Source organism: Amblyomma mixtum, chromosome 4 (genome assembly GCF_055824585.1).
Source record: "Amblyomma mixtum isolate Tamu chromosome 4, ASM5582458v1, whole genome shotgun sequence".
In the NCBI taxonomy this organism is placed as follows: domain Eukaryota; kingdom Metazoa; phylum Arthropoda; class Arachnida; order Ixodida; family Ixodidae; genus Amblyomma; species Amblyomma mixtum.
The window spans coordinates 84,086,648-84,099,267 of record NC_143015.1 but is presented as its reverse complement, the minus strand read 5'-3'; the positions used below and the strand labels follow the sequence as shown (position 1 = coordinate 84,099,267).

The following is a 12,620-nucleotide window of genomic DNA, read 5'->3' as shown; positions in this document are numbered from 1 at the left end:
TTGTTTCGCCCAGAATTCATTTTAGCTGAATGTTGCCGCAGGCAACGAATATTCACAAAGAATTTGACTTTTTACCAGATTGGTTTCGTCTTTTAATGGGCTGTGTATCCTTGCCGGCCTTTTAGTTCTCTTATGTTTTCTATCAAGTTTGTGCCACGTAGCGCCTACCTAGGTGCTCTGTAAATAGGTTTTTTGTGTCTACACACACACACACACACACACACACACACACACACACACACACACACACACACACACACACACACACACACACACACACACACACACACACACACACACACACACACACACACACACACACACACACACACACACACACACGCACATATATATGTATATATATTCTTTCTGTACATAATCATGTCGAATAAATACCATGAAAGAAAAGAAAAAAAAAAGTCGCGGCGGAGTGGAAGCACCGCCGCTTCGCATGCTGGAGACACGGGTTCAATTGTCGACTGCACTAAAATTTTTCTTCTTTTTTTTTATGCGAAGCATATTGCTACAGCTACCACTCACGCCGTCGCCGTGGGACCCCTAGCCGTGACACCACGTGACACCGTGACGTCACACCACGTGACATCGGATGAGAGAGCCGGCCTCCACCTTGCGCCGTCGCCGTGGGACCCCTAGCCGTCACGCCACGCGACACCGTGACGTCACACCACGTGACATCGGATGAGAGAGCCGGCCTCCACCTCGCGCCGTCGCCGTGGGACCCCTAGCCGTCACGCCCACGCATTCCCGCGCATTTCGAACGCGCGTTCACACTCGGTGTAGGTGAAACGCTCGCTCCACCGGGCAGGCAGACGCGGCTTCCGTGGCAATCCAGGCGCTCACCCAACGCGCGTCTCGGGGTTAGTCGGCGTTCCGCTGTAGCCATGCCGTTGTCTTCCCCCACGACGAAGGCTTCTAGTGGTTGTATTAAAATGACCAAGTATTCAACCAAGGAAAGCCATGTATTACCAAGCCTAGCCACTAATATGCTTCGCATTCCCCAGGCTTAGCCAAGCTGAGCCTCAGGAGTTTTTTATTAATTGAGGCCGCTTCGAAGTCATATCTGCGCTATAAAATGGCCCTGAGGGTTTGTACGCGAGAAGTGGAGCTTTAATTGAAAAATGCAGCACACACGAGGACACTTACCCCAAACGTACACCCCTAAAGAGAGCCGAGCGCCAGGCCGGGGGACGTTTGTACCCTTTTGACCGGTGGGTGCTCGGCGGTGGGTTTCGAACCACCCACCTCCCGCAGCCGAGACGGGCGCTCAAACCACCAGGCCACGACTGCGGTTAACTGCCAGGCTATTTTTGGATGGTTGTCTCTTAAAAGCATGTGCTGTGGTCTCGCATCTCTACCCTTCTGAAGAAGCGTTTAATATTCCACTAGCAACCTGAATAAGCTAAATGTTTCAAGATTAAAAACTTCGTTGCAGGTACGTTATTTCGTGCCGTTTCTAGGAGGCACAGTGTGCAGCAATGCGACAGTATAATGTGCTTGATATTTTTGAATCACTCACTAAGGCCGGCGAGGTTCAGGACAAGTGCGACGATTTGGAAGAGAGCAGTGATGGCTCCAATGATGCTGGTACTGGCCAGGGCGGTGATCAGACACTGTGGTTGGTGAAAGAGCATTCTGAGTGTTTATCTTCCCGTATTATCTTAATTATCATCTTACCATCATAATTTTGCTGTGTCTTCAAAGCAACTTACATGCGTCTAAAGGCGTTTATAACAAAACATTCAAACATTTCCATCGCGTTTTATGATCAAGCTATTAGGCACAATACACAAGAAACATTATTCGCGCTCGTATCCACTCACACACAAAAAATACATACGCACACATACAAACGTCTAGAAACTGCAGTACCGATGTACAAATAGCAGACACGAAATACAACAGAAGGAAGCCGTGAAATAACCGCGAACATTAAAGCGAAGGCAGAAACGATGTAAACGCGAAGTTGAACGTATCAAATTTACCAACGCCGATGCAAGGCTGAAATTGTAGCGCTCACCACCCAGCTTGACGATAGCGAAATCTTAGTGCAAAGAAATGACCTAATGTTTTATGGTATCAAAAATACGCGCGGCGAGTCTTGGCGAGATTTCGAAAAAAATAATCATCGAGCACTGCTGCCAGAACCTAAGCCTGAAGATCGAGTCTCGTGACATCGAGCTTGTCCACTGTCCTTATGCTTTTTCGAGGGGAAAAAATTACGCTTTTAGCATTGCACTAAAATTGCAGTATTTACAATGGGGCGTCTAGTAATAGAGTTCACTCAAGACATAGTTACCAACGTATTACTGGGTAACACTTAAATAATTAGGCAATGAGATGAACCTTGCTCATACTTATGCATGGGCAGTAAAACTGGAGAAAGAACTAATGGGGCGAACATAGAAATAAGCCGAGGACATTGACAGAAATACATGAAATCAAGGCATGCATTGTTTTTGCGACAGAGAGAACGCAGACAATATTCTGTAGCCGGCATGACGTTTAGCAGAAGACGTTAAGAACGCACTGTAGCAAAGCATTATATACAGCACAGCATAATTGGCGGTGTTATGCAAAAAGTACGAACTAGCGCAAGTGAAAAGACGTAATCGCCAGAATAAAAGCGTTTAATTCGTCAACCGTTTTAAAATGTAAGCAGGCAATAATTTCTTCATATCATATTAGAGTTCAAACTTTGCGATATCTTCTATTTTTCAAAATATGTTTCGAAAATAATTGTACGGTCCTATTTAAGTTAAAGTGTCATTTGTTATGATTAAAGGAAAAAAAAATTTGTTCCTCAGTTTCAAACCCCTCATGAAACGGCGCATATTTAGGCGGTCTCTGGATGCAAAACCAGTAGTGAAACAGCGCTTGTTTTTTGGGAAATAAAACACTTTTTTTCCTCCCCCCTATAATAGAGACGGATAAAAAAATGGCTTACCGTAACCAGTCTTGTCAGGGCTGTCACAACTCCGGCCTACTCCGCCGCCGCATGAAAAGAAAAGTTTTCAATTTTTAGCAAACGTACTCTTTGGTCAATATGCCTAAAAAGATTAGTGAAGATAGATGGAAATAAATGTTTGCTTCATGAGCAGGATAAATGTTTATCATTTGGATACTTTATTTTCCACAAAACGCGAGGCCAAGATAGAAGGCTTTAAAAACCCGATGCAAACGGGTAATGCATATTAATTCTTCTTGCTTTGTAAGGTGCTTTAAACATAAATTAAGCGATAAAGGATTGCAAACATCAGAACGCTGTCGCACCCTGCGCTAGGCAAAAAATGGTAGTCAGTGTTTAGGGGCCAATGCAGCTCACGGTCGCGGAGCAGAAATTTGTTCGATAAATACTTGCTCAAAGCTAAGCTTTCTGAGTTGCTGACTGAAAACTGTTAGACCTCTGTGGTGTATAAACATTACAGCATATATTTTCACGCACTTTATGTCATGAGGAGGCACAGGAGAAGAGCGTGGAGGAAGAAAAGAAAGAAGTCGGCCTCATTTTTTTCTCTCTATTTTTATTTCCTGATTTTCTAAAATTTATCACATGATTTTTTTCGCCCCTTCAGTCAGCGCAAAGTTGAACCATTACATGCGTTGCATTCGAATTTGCACATAAAGCCATCGTTCCTTCTTCGATCTCCCAGCTAACAGGTCCCCTGTCGTTGCGTCCTCCAATCTGTCAGCGTATACCCTATTACTACTCCTTTTCCCCCTCTATAAACGCTCCTCTTTCCACAAGTTCACCGCCTTTGTCTTGGCCACTCTCCCGTAGTGGGTATGTGCCATTTCATTTGAGGCCAACCAACCATCATTTCACTGAGGTCTCCCTCCCCGTCGGAGAAGATTGCAAATAATTGCCCTATAATGTACCCACTACGCAGCAATATCTTCCTGAGACCCAAAGTGTAGACTGTATCATCGTTTATTTTGAGACGCCTAGGACGTGATTATTTGTGCCCCAAAGCATGACTGGAAAATATTCCGCAGTATTAGGAACGTATAGCTATGCGCCAGAAAATGTCCAATATGGGAAAGATATGAAACGCTTGAACTACAGAAAAAAGTACAGCCACTCTACGCACGAATGCGCCCTTTTGTGTTATGGTTCTATTCTTACGAATGGTAAGAAGTGCTCGAGAAATGCTCAATTGAAGGCCCTTGAAATGCACCTGAATCTTCTTGATTGCTATTTATCTTTCACTGCCACCGTAAAACGTGTTCGCACACTTCCCTCTTTTTGAGAGCTTCCACAAAAGTTGAGAGAAAACGTATGGCTTTGACCTTATCCACTAGGCAACAGAATGGGCACTAATAAAGAGGAGAGTAAGAGATTTTTTAGAGGCGTAAACCTTCTTCTGTGTCTGCCGCGCCTGGGATTCCGTTGTACATTAAATTGTTCATGAATTGTTTCGCTCGCTGGTCTGGCAGGTTTAGTGATTTATAACAGTTTACTTTTTTTTTAATGCTAGAGTGAGGTTTTTCAGAAGCCTATTACCATGTCAATTGGGAGCATTTCACTTGGGTGGAGCATAGGGCGCACAGGTGACTCAGTGTACGTCGTGGTTTATGACAGTGAATCAAATGAGCAGCAGTATCTTACCACCGGAGAAGAACAAAGGCTCAGGGAGGTTCCAAAGCACTGCAAATGAAAATAATGCAACATTAACCTTCGTTTTGAGTAATTGCCTAAAATATGCAATTATAAAGTTTTTCAAATAATATAGGCTTCTGCGTGGAGACGGGTCGCCATGTATCTGATGAAGTTGCGCTGCGATAAATGGATATCTGACTTTTAGTTAGCTTACTCCACAATTGAAGTGAGGAGAAGGAGATAGGCAGGAAGGTAAAGACGCGAATATAAGTGTTTGACGCCGGAAGTCAACAAGACATATAAATTGCCAACTGTCTATGCTCACAAGCGAAGTGCATGTGCCTGGCGCTCGTCACGTGACTGCATGTGCCATCTCGTGACTAGAAGTTTATGGTCTGCAATCTGCATTCCCCAGGAAGGGCTTCATATAACAGGCTTTCTTGTAAAAAATAAGGTTGCTAAATAAAAGAATATGTTTGCTTCTACGCAATGCAGGAAATGCCAAGCATTGTTCCAGTGCAGTTAAAATGTTTGTCGAAACCCCGATTTAATTTAAGGAATTTTTCTCACAGACGATATTTCGGAAACGCCTGATTACGATGTACATCGCCAAGTTTTCTTTACCGCGGTGCGGACGCGATTAATAAATAACTTTATTGTACTCTCAAAGAAAAACAGCAGTTTCATTAGACTAAATTCAGTGGGAAGTTTCTGCCGCTTACTAAGTAAACTCAAAAGCTGTTTTTAACCGGCAGGAATACAATAGCAGAAAGGCCAAGAGGGAATTAGTTAAATCTTGCTTACGATCAAGCCCGATGGCTGATAAGCGTGTCAACGACGATGTAAAACCCTAAAAAGGCCACTTCTTCGTGTAGGGCGGACGTCGTTGAGCGCGGAAGTAATTTGGGCGGCCGGCCAGGTGAATGGTTAGTGCGCTCGGCGATTGAGCCGGTGGACCAGGGTGCAATCCCGGCCGCGGCAGCCGCGTTTCAAAGGAAGCGAAACGCTAAAGGCGCTCGTGTGGCCTGAGAGGTCCGGTTAAAGAATGCGGCGCGAAAAGGCAAGGACAAACGAACAAGTGGACAGGACAGGTGGTTTAAAAGATCCCCAGGGGCTGTATTTTAAGAGTTGCCCATTTTCCGTTTTCGATTTCACACCCATTCGGTCTTCTGTCAGTGGTCACTCGGATATACCTGCGGCGTTCAAGCGTCTCAGGCAAACGGCCCAGCCAATGGGTCGTTGGCCACCGGACCTTACCATTGGCTGAAATTGGAGGCTATATGCAGCCAATAGTGAGGTCCGGTCGCCAATCACCAAATGACCGGTTCGCTTGCCGCAGACGCTTGAAAACCGCGAGTATAACTGAGTGACCACTGTCTGAGGATCGAATAGACTCGAAATCGAGTGCTGGAAGTGGACATATATTAGAATACGGCCCCAGGCGTTTGAAACGAATTCGGAGACTTCTGCTATGGCGTCCCCCATAGCCTATGGGTAGCTTCAGGTCATTAAACGCCACAGTTAAAGGTTTACGTACCTGACCGAGGTTCAGTATGCCCGGAAGGGTGATGTTCAGGCAGCTGGCTGCAAGTGAGAGAACACAAAAGTTAAAAGGCGGTTTAATCATGAAGAGTACATTCCGTGAATAAAACACTAGTCGCCCGACAAGAATGCGTCGCTGTTAGACTGGAATGAGGCTCAGTGGTTACTTAGGCCGGATGCGTGCAGCTGAAATGCTTGCCGCTTTAAGAGAGACCCGCTTTCTGCGCTTTTACTAAACGCGGAGCAGAATAGACGCATGATGAGAAATCAAGCGCATTGCTTCGATGCTGCGCGTCAGCTGAAGTTAACAAATGCATCTAAGGAAAATGTGATTTTTGGTTCTGATATTTTGCAACCGCTAGCTATGATTTACGCCTCTTCATTTATTTAGACGGAGGACGCGGGCGACACGTACAGTCTTTGCAAAAGTAACCCGGCACAGGTGGTTTTCTTCTCAGCCGCGTAACGAAGCACTTACGGCAGCCCTTAAGCTATGAATCTGTGTGGAGTAAGGTGAACGCTTGTCCTCACGTTGTGACACGCTTTAGGTCTTGGAGGGTGCCGTAACGTTTCTATTATACGCTTGAGAAGCGAAAATCTGTTGCTCGGTTACTTTTGGCAAACGGGGTACGTATACAGCCATGTAGGTGCGGACGAATTTTGAACGGAGCACGCTATTGCCTTCAAGCATTTTTCGCCGTTGCCTCAGTGAAATTCCCAGCCATGGCGTGTGTAGGGTGGCAAAGAACACCAGTGCGATTTCTCATGGAGAAACAATATTCCTTTGCTTGCGGTGGGAAAGACGTGATTGCACTCAGACCGGAATCGCGTGAACCGTTTACTTATGTTCGCTCTAGCTTTACATGAATTGTGCAAAGGCTCTGAATTATGCTAACGTCCAAAACAGCGGAAGTGCTTCACTAAACGGGTCCGAACGAATCGCCATTTTTAGAGAAAGTGGTGTCTTCGTTACTGAATCTTGAACTCTGTTTTCTTTACGGCATATCTAATTATAAAATGTTGAAGACAAATAGTTATATAGATAAATGCAGCACTTTCCCCCTTTATGTCGAAGATTTTTACACGTTGCTTTCCGTAAGGAGTGTATGTCAAAGTTTTTTGCACGCTGCTTTCCGTAAGCAATGCCTTTTGGGGCTATGTCTTTCCATCAAGTGTTCTTGACATATAAATGTAGCCAATTATTCTGGACAGCGCTGTAGATCCCAGAACCTGACGACAGTAGAGACAAGAAGAACGCAACAGACGTGCCTGTGCTTTCTTACTGCACATTTTTGTTTCTTATTTGCTCTCTCTGGGCAATCAAAATCATCATCGTCAGCCTGAATACGTCCCATGCGAGTCATAGCCTTTCTCATATCGCTCCAATTAACCCTGTCCTCAGCCAGCTGCGGCCGGCTTATCACAGCCAAACTTCCTAATGTCACCGGCTCCCTGCTGGGCTTGCCTTCTCTTGGAATCCATTCCGTTAGCCTTTGGAAAGATCGATTATCATGCCTTCACATTACAAGTTATGCTCATGTCCATTTATGCTTCTTGATTTCAACTATAATATAATTAACTGGCGCCTGTTACACGACTCATTCTGCTCTCTACCTGCCTCTGAACGTCACAGCTTCCAGTTTCCTTACCATAACTCGCTGCGCAGTCCTCAATCTAACTTTATGCCTTTTCGTTGGCCTCCAAGTTTGATGAGCTCTGGATATATAAAATTGTTGCATGTTTTCTGGTTGAGGGACTTGTGAGTAATGCGTATTACTAACAATTGAAAGTTTATTTGAAAAAACACAGATTATAGCGATTGGCCTTGTCCTTCCTTCTCTGTCTTTGTTCCTCGTCGCAGCGCTGGTGAAGTTTTGAAGATGTACCAACTAGCTCAAACCACAGTTTTGCTCCAGTATTACTAACTCCTCCACTTTCCATGCATATCTCATCTATTAACAAAGCTGATCGAAATAAAATACGTGCGAAATACATTGTAGCGTAAAGCAGTAGAGACAACAAGCTAGATTACAGGACGAGTGTTATGTATACGCATAACCAACTACGCATATGCATAACCAGCTAGCCCAAAGTTCCTTTAATAAAAGTGCGAATGCCTCCGACAAATAAGCTGTCGCACGTCAGGATACAAGAATCCTGTGTTACCGAACCGATTCAGGCGTTGAATTCTAAGCTAGCAGGAAAAAATAACAAAAAAAAATGCAAGCCTGCCGACGGGAGATCTGAGGATGTATTTATTTTTCTAGTGAAATATTCCAATATATGAAAAAATTGCATTCACAAACTGTTTCGCCTTCATGATTGCTTTTGTCCGTAATTGCTGGCTATGTTCCCCAGCGACCTCAATTTTTATAACACTTCTCGGTTCCATATCTTAACAACAGGATGGTTCTGTCACTGCAACAGAAAAACTCTCATTGGGGCAACCGTTCACGGCAGCGGTAATCTCCACGCTTTCCGCAGAGCTTTTAGGATGTTCTGTTAAGCCCATTTCTGAAAGAAGACTACTGAGGCTCATGTATGAATCTCATTCTGAAGAGTGCGTCACAGAAAAGAGAAGAAAGATGCGTGTAGTACAGAGAAAAACCTTCGCTATTAGTGCCGTCTTGAAGCGTACAGAATGTCATGAAATGTTCCGGCAGTCAGCACATACAATGTCAAGAACCCTCGTTGTGTATCAACGCCATAAAACCAGGAGCGCAATCTGACATTTAGTGCTGTAATATGCTATGTACAGTCAGGGACAAAGGTCCCCGGACCACGTGTTCCTCTAACAAAGCCGATAGCTCTGCTATCAGTCGGCGGCTGGAGACCACACTTGTGGAGGTAAAAGTTGAATTGTTGTTCTTTCATCTCCACAAGTTCGGTCTCCAGCTGCTGTCTGATAGTAGAGCTATAAGCTTCGTTTGAGGAACACGTGGTCCGGAGACTTTTGTCCCCAACTGTGCACTCTTTTGTTAATTGGGAATTGCGCCAGGAAAGATTAAAAAGCAAAAAAAAAAGTCTCAAAACAGCATCGCAGCACGAAAATTGTCTCACGGGTCGTGGAGGCGAAGGCACAGGGCGCCAAGAGAGCCAGGACGAAGAGGACTGGAGCCATGGCTACAGGAACTTGGATGATCTGAGCGTATTCGTCTACGGTCTTCAGTCGCACCACGGCAGGGTGATGTACAATGGGGTGGCGACCGGGCCGTACTTATACCGCTGAATTTAATCGCACGCGCCTCCAATCAACCATAAACAAAGAAATGCGGAACAGCACGTGCTGAGTACGAATTTGCCATATTCCGAGCTATTTTCGGCCTTTTTTTTTGCATGTTAACCCGCGCTCAGTAATTCCGGAAAACTGTCACGTGATGTCGCAGCAAGGTGAGGTGGCAATTTCCCTTGCAAATAACGAATGTAGTTTCTATATTGGAAGATTTCTTTTTTTTCTGCGTGGGACTACAGATGAACCAGAGCTGAATATGTGTAGCAGGTACGTAGAGGTCCGGAAACCAAAACAAAAAGCAAAAAAGGGTATATACGTGCATGAAGTCCCTGAGTGCGAAACACGTGCTGTAGAAACGTAGTAATACAAGCTGAAATTGAACATCATCGTAGCGTGTCCTTGCTATGTTGATTTTTGCTTTTGACCACCTAACTTTTGCTGCAATTTTTTTCGAAGCTGGTTGCAGCGTTGTTAAAGCAACAGAGCGCAAAATGGATTAGTTCCGCAATAACACTCCCTCCTTGCGGTCGCAGGAAAGCGAGGCAGCAATATTACTTGCAAACAACGAACATAGCTCCTATATTCGCAGTTTTTTTTTGCTGCAGGGGTCTGTAGATGAACCCGGCCTTAATGTGTTTAGTGCATGCGTACAGATTCAGATGCACAAAGAAAAGAAAAATGAAAAGCAAAAACTGCAGAGTATGTTTACTACATTGGAATCGGAGCAAAAGCACGGATTTGTGCTGCGTAGAAGACGACGGTGAGCAGGCAGCGCCGCCGGACTGAGAAGATGGAAGTTGATGAAGACGACGCTCTCCAATGCACAGCCCGTTTATTTTTTTTCTTTTAATTTATAATTCTATCTTTAGTTCTTCTGAATTTTTACTCACAGTTAAATCATTAGTTTGGCACCAATTTACCTTCTTTTGGCTTTCCTCACTGAACCCTAGCCTATCCCCCATCGTGCGTATGTGCCATGCCACCAAAGCAACAACTACCAACAACAGGAGGCGTGTTGGCTGCGGCGATATAAGAGGCAGACACTCAGGAAAAATTTTTACAACCTGTATGAATTGGAACGCGAAGCGCCTGGCTTATATACGGATGAATTTGCTAGTCTCAAAAGTGAGTTACAAAGATTCGATGCAGAACGCTACGGCGGTGCCCGCGCTCAATCTCGTACCAAGCGTGATTTGCAATGTGAGCACCCGACACGACAGTCTTTGCCTGATGAGCGCCGTCATGCGACTGCGAAGTTTATTTTGGGGATGATGCCCAATGGCAAACTAGTGACCAGTACAAATGAGGTGATGACAGTATTTGTGGATTATTACACATACTTGTTTAGTGCTTCTTCTGATGCTCATAATTCGGAAATTTTGGCGCATTGCAGCACCTCAGTGAGCCCTTTATCAGACGGCGATTGTTTTGTTATTAGCGACTCTTTCACGCAGGAAGAGGTAGAACATGCAATTTATCGGTTAACTGTCTCAAAAACGCCTGGTCCTGACGGAATTTCAGGCTAATTTTAGAAGGCTTTCAAATCTATTCTCACTCCTGCCCTGCTGCGGGTTTTCACGCTGGGGCTCAATATATTAGCCCTTCCTCAGTCTTTTACAAAAAGCCGCACAGTGCTAATTCGGAAAACTACTGATGAAGGGAAACTGCGCCCCGTAGAAGGTTACAGGCCCATTACATTGGCAAATTTGCATTACAAAATTTTTGCTAAAGTCTTATCAAATCACCTGCAGTTCGCAATGTCAGTACTCACTGGATCTCACCAGGCGTGCGGTTTGAGAGTCCGCTCCATTCAAAATAATGTTAACACTGCGCGTACAATACTTGAATATTCCTCCAGCTGTCATGAGCAGCTTGCCCTGCTTCAGATTGACCTTGCGAAAGCATTTGACCGCGTTCGCTATTCATTTTTGTTTTCACTTCTAGAGCGAGCAAACGTGGGTTCTACTGTACTTAAAGGGGTGCAACTTTGCTACAGCAACTGTTGAACACAATTAATTACTAATGGCCAGGTCTCGAACCCTGTGCCAATCCTCTCTTCCGCGAAGCAAGGATGTCCGATGTCTCCTCTGCTTTTTGCTCTTTACCTGGAACCTCTTTGTTTGAGTGTTTTGCGTAACAGTAACATCCATGGGTTCCCTGTTTTGGGTAATGAAGTAAAATTGCTAGAGTACATGGTCTGTTCTGAAAGTAGTAGGACTCATTTTGTAAAAAAAAAATATTCAAGAGAATAGTACAAACGATTACAATTTTTCAAGGTAGCACCCTTCCGCACCTACACGCTGCTGCCAATGAGTTTTACAGTTTTCGTACGCCTCCAGGAACGCCTGGACCTGAATTCTATTTAGCTTCCTCGTCACGGCCGGTTGATCCACCTCTACCGATCTGTGATGTTTCCCCTCGAGCGTCGATTTTATTCTCGGGAATAGAAAAAAGTCTGGCGGGTCCAAATCGAGGCTGTAGAGGGGCTGAAGCAGCGTTGCCGCCTTGTGCTGGGCAAAAAATCGAGGTCCTCATTCACATGATGAAGAAGATGCTACCGGTTGGCCTTTTCGTCCTCTGACAACACTCCCGGCTACAACTTCGCGCACGCTTTCCTCATCGATATGTTTTCTGTCACGATCTCAACAACTTCAGTTTTAGGAATGCTGAAGTCATCAGCAATCATTCTGATACTCATTCTACGATCACTGTTAGGTAAATGCTTCACTCGCTACACATTTTCGTTGGTCTTGCATGTCGAAGGGCGTCTGGAGCGGTCGTCTTCCTCCACTCCTTCCTTACCTTCTCGGAACAGCTTGTGCCACTCAAAAAACACCTGATCTACCCATGGAAGCGTCACCGTAGGCCTCCTTAATCATGTTGTGAGTCTCTTTGCCCGTTTTATCAAGATTTACTCAAAATTTCATCGCGTATCGCTGATCCAGTAAACGCTCGATGATTCTGCGTGACGAGACGTTTCGACAGGGGTTCACAGTACAAGCGACCTCCTCTCATCAACGGCCGAGAGCCGACTGCCGATTTTCCCCAGCATTCCCAATATCCCCCTTCAACGATCCTGCACGCGCAGACCACCTCTCGTCCGCCCGTTCGCCCAGGAAAAAATCAGTGCTACTACTTTCAGAACAGACCCTGTATGTTGACGATCTTGCATTTCTCTGCATTGACAAGCCCAGCAATGATGATGTGTTGTCCACGATAGGTCGATTT

General features: G+C 45.0%; 1 protein-coding gene across 1 annotated transcript in view; it reads right to left on the bottom strand.

Annotated features, from left to right (window-relative positions):
• Nucleotides 1–9,332, bottom strand: part of LOC149347247 (uncharacterized) — a 30,442-nt gene extending 21,110 nt beyond the window's left edge. The window contains exons 1-5 of the mRNA XM_089585536.1: nucleotides 9,221–9,332; nucleotides 6,156–6,202; nucleotides 4,628–4,666; nucleotides 2,966–3,001; nucleotides 1,538–1,631 (exon numbers count right to left, since the gene is read on the bottom strand). Coding sequence (XP_089441662.1) covers nucleotides 1,538–1,631; nucleotides 2,966–3,001; nucleotides 4,628–4,666; nucleotides 6,156–6,202; nucleotides 9,221–9,281 — 277 coding nt within the window. The 5' untranslated portion in view covers nucleotides 9,282–9,332. The remainder of the gene's footprint in view (nucleotides 1–1,537; nucleotides 1,632–2,965; nucleotides 3,002–4,627; nucleotides 4,667–6,155; nucleotides 6,203–9,220) is intronic.
• Nucleotides 9,333–12,620: the final 3,288 nt, after the last annotated feature.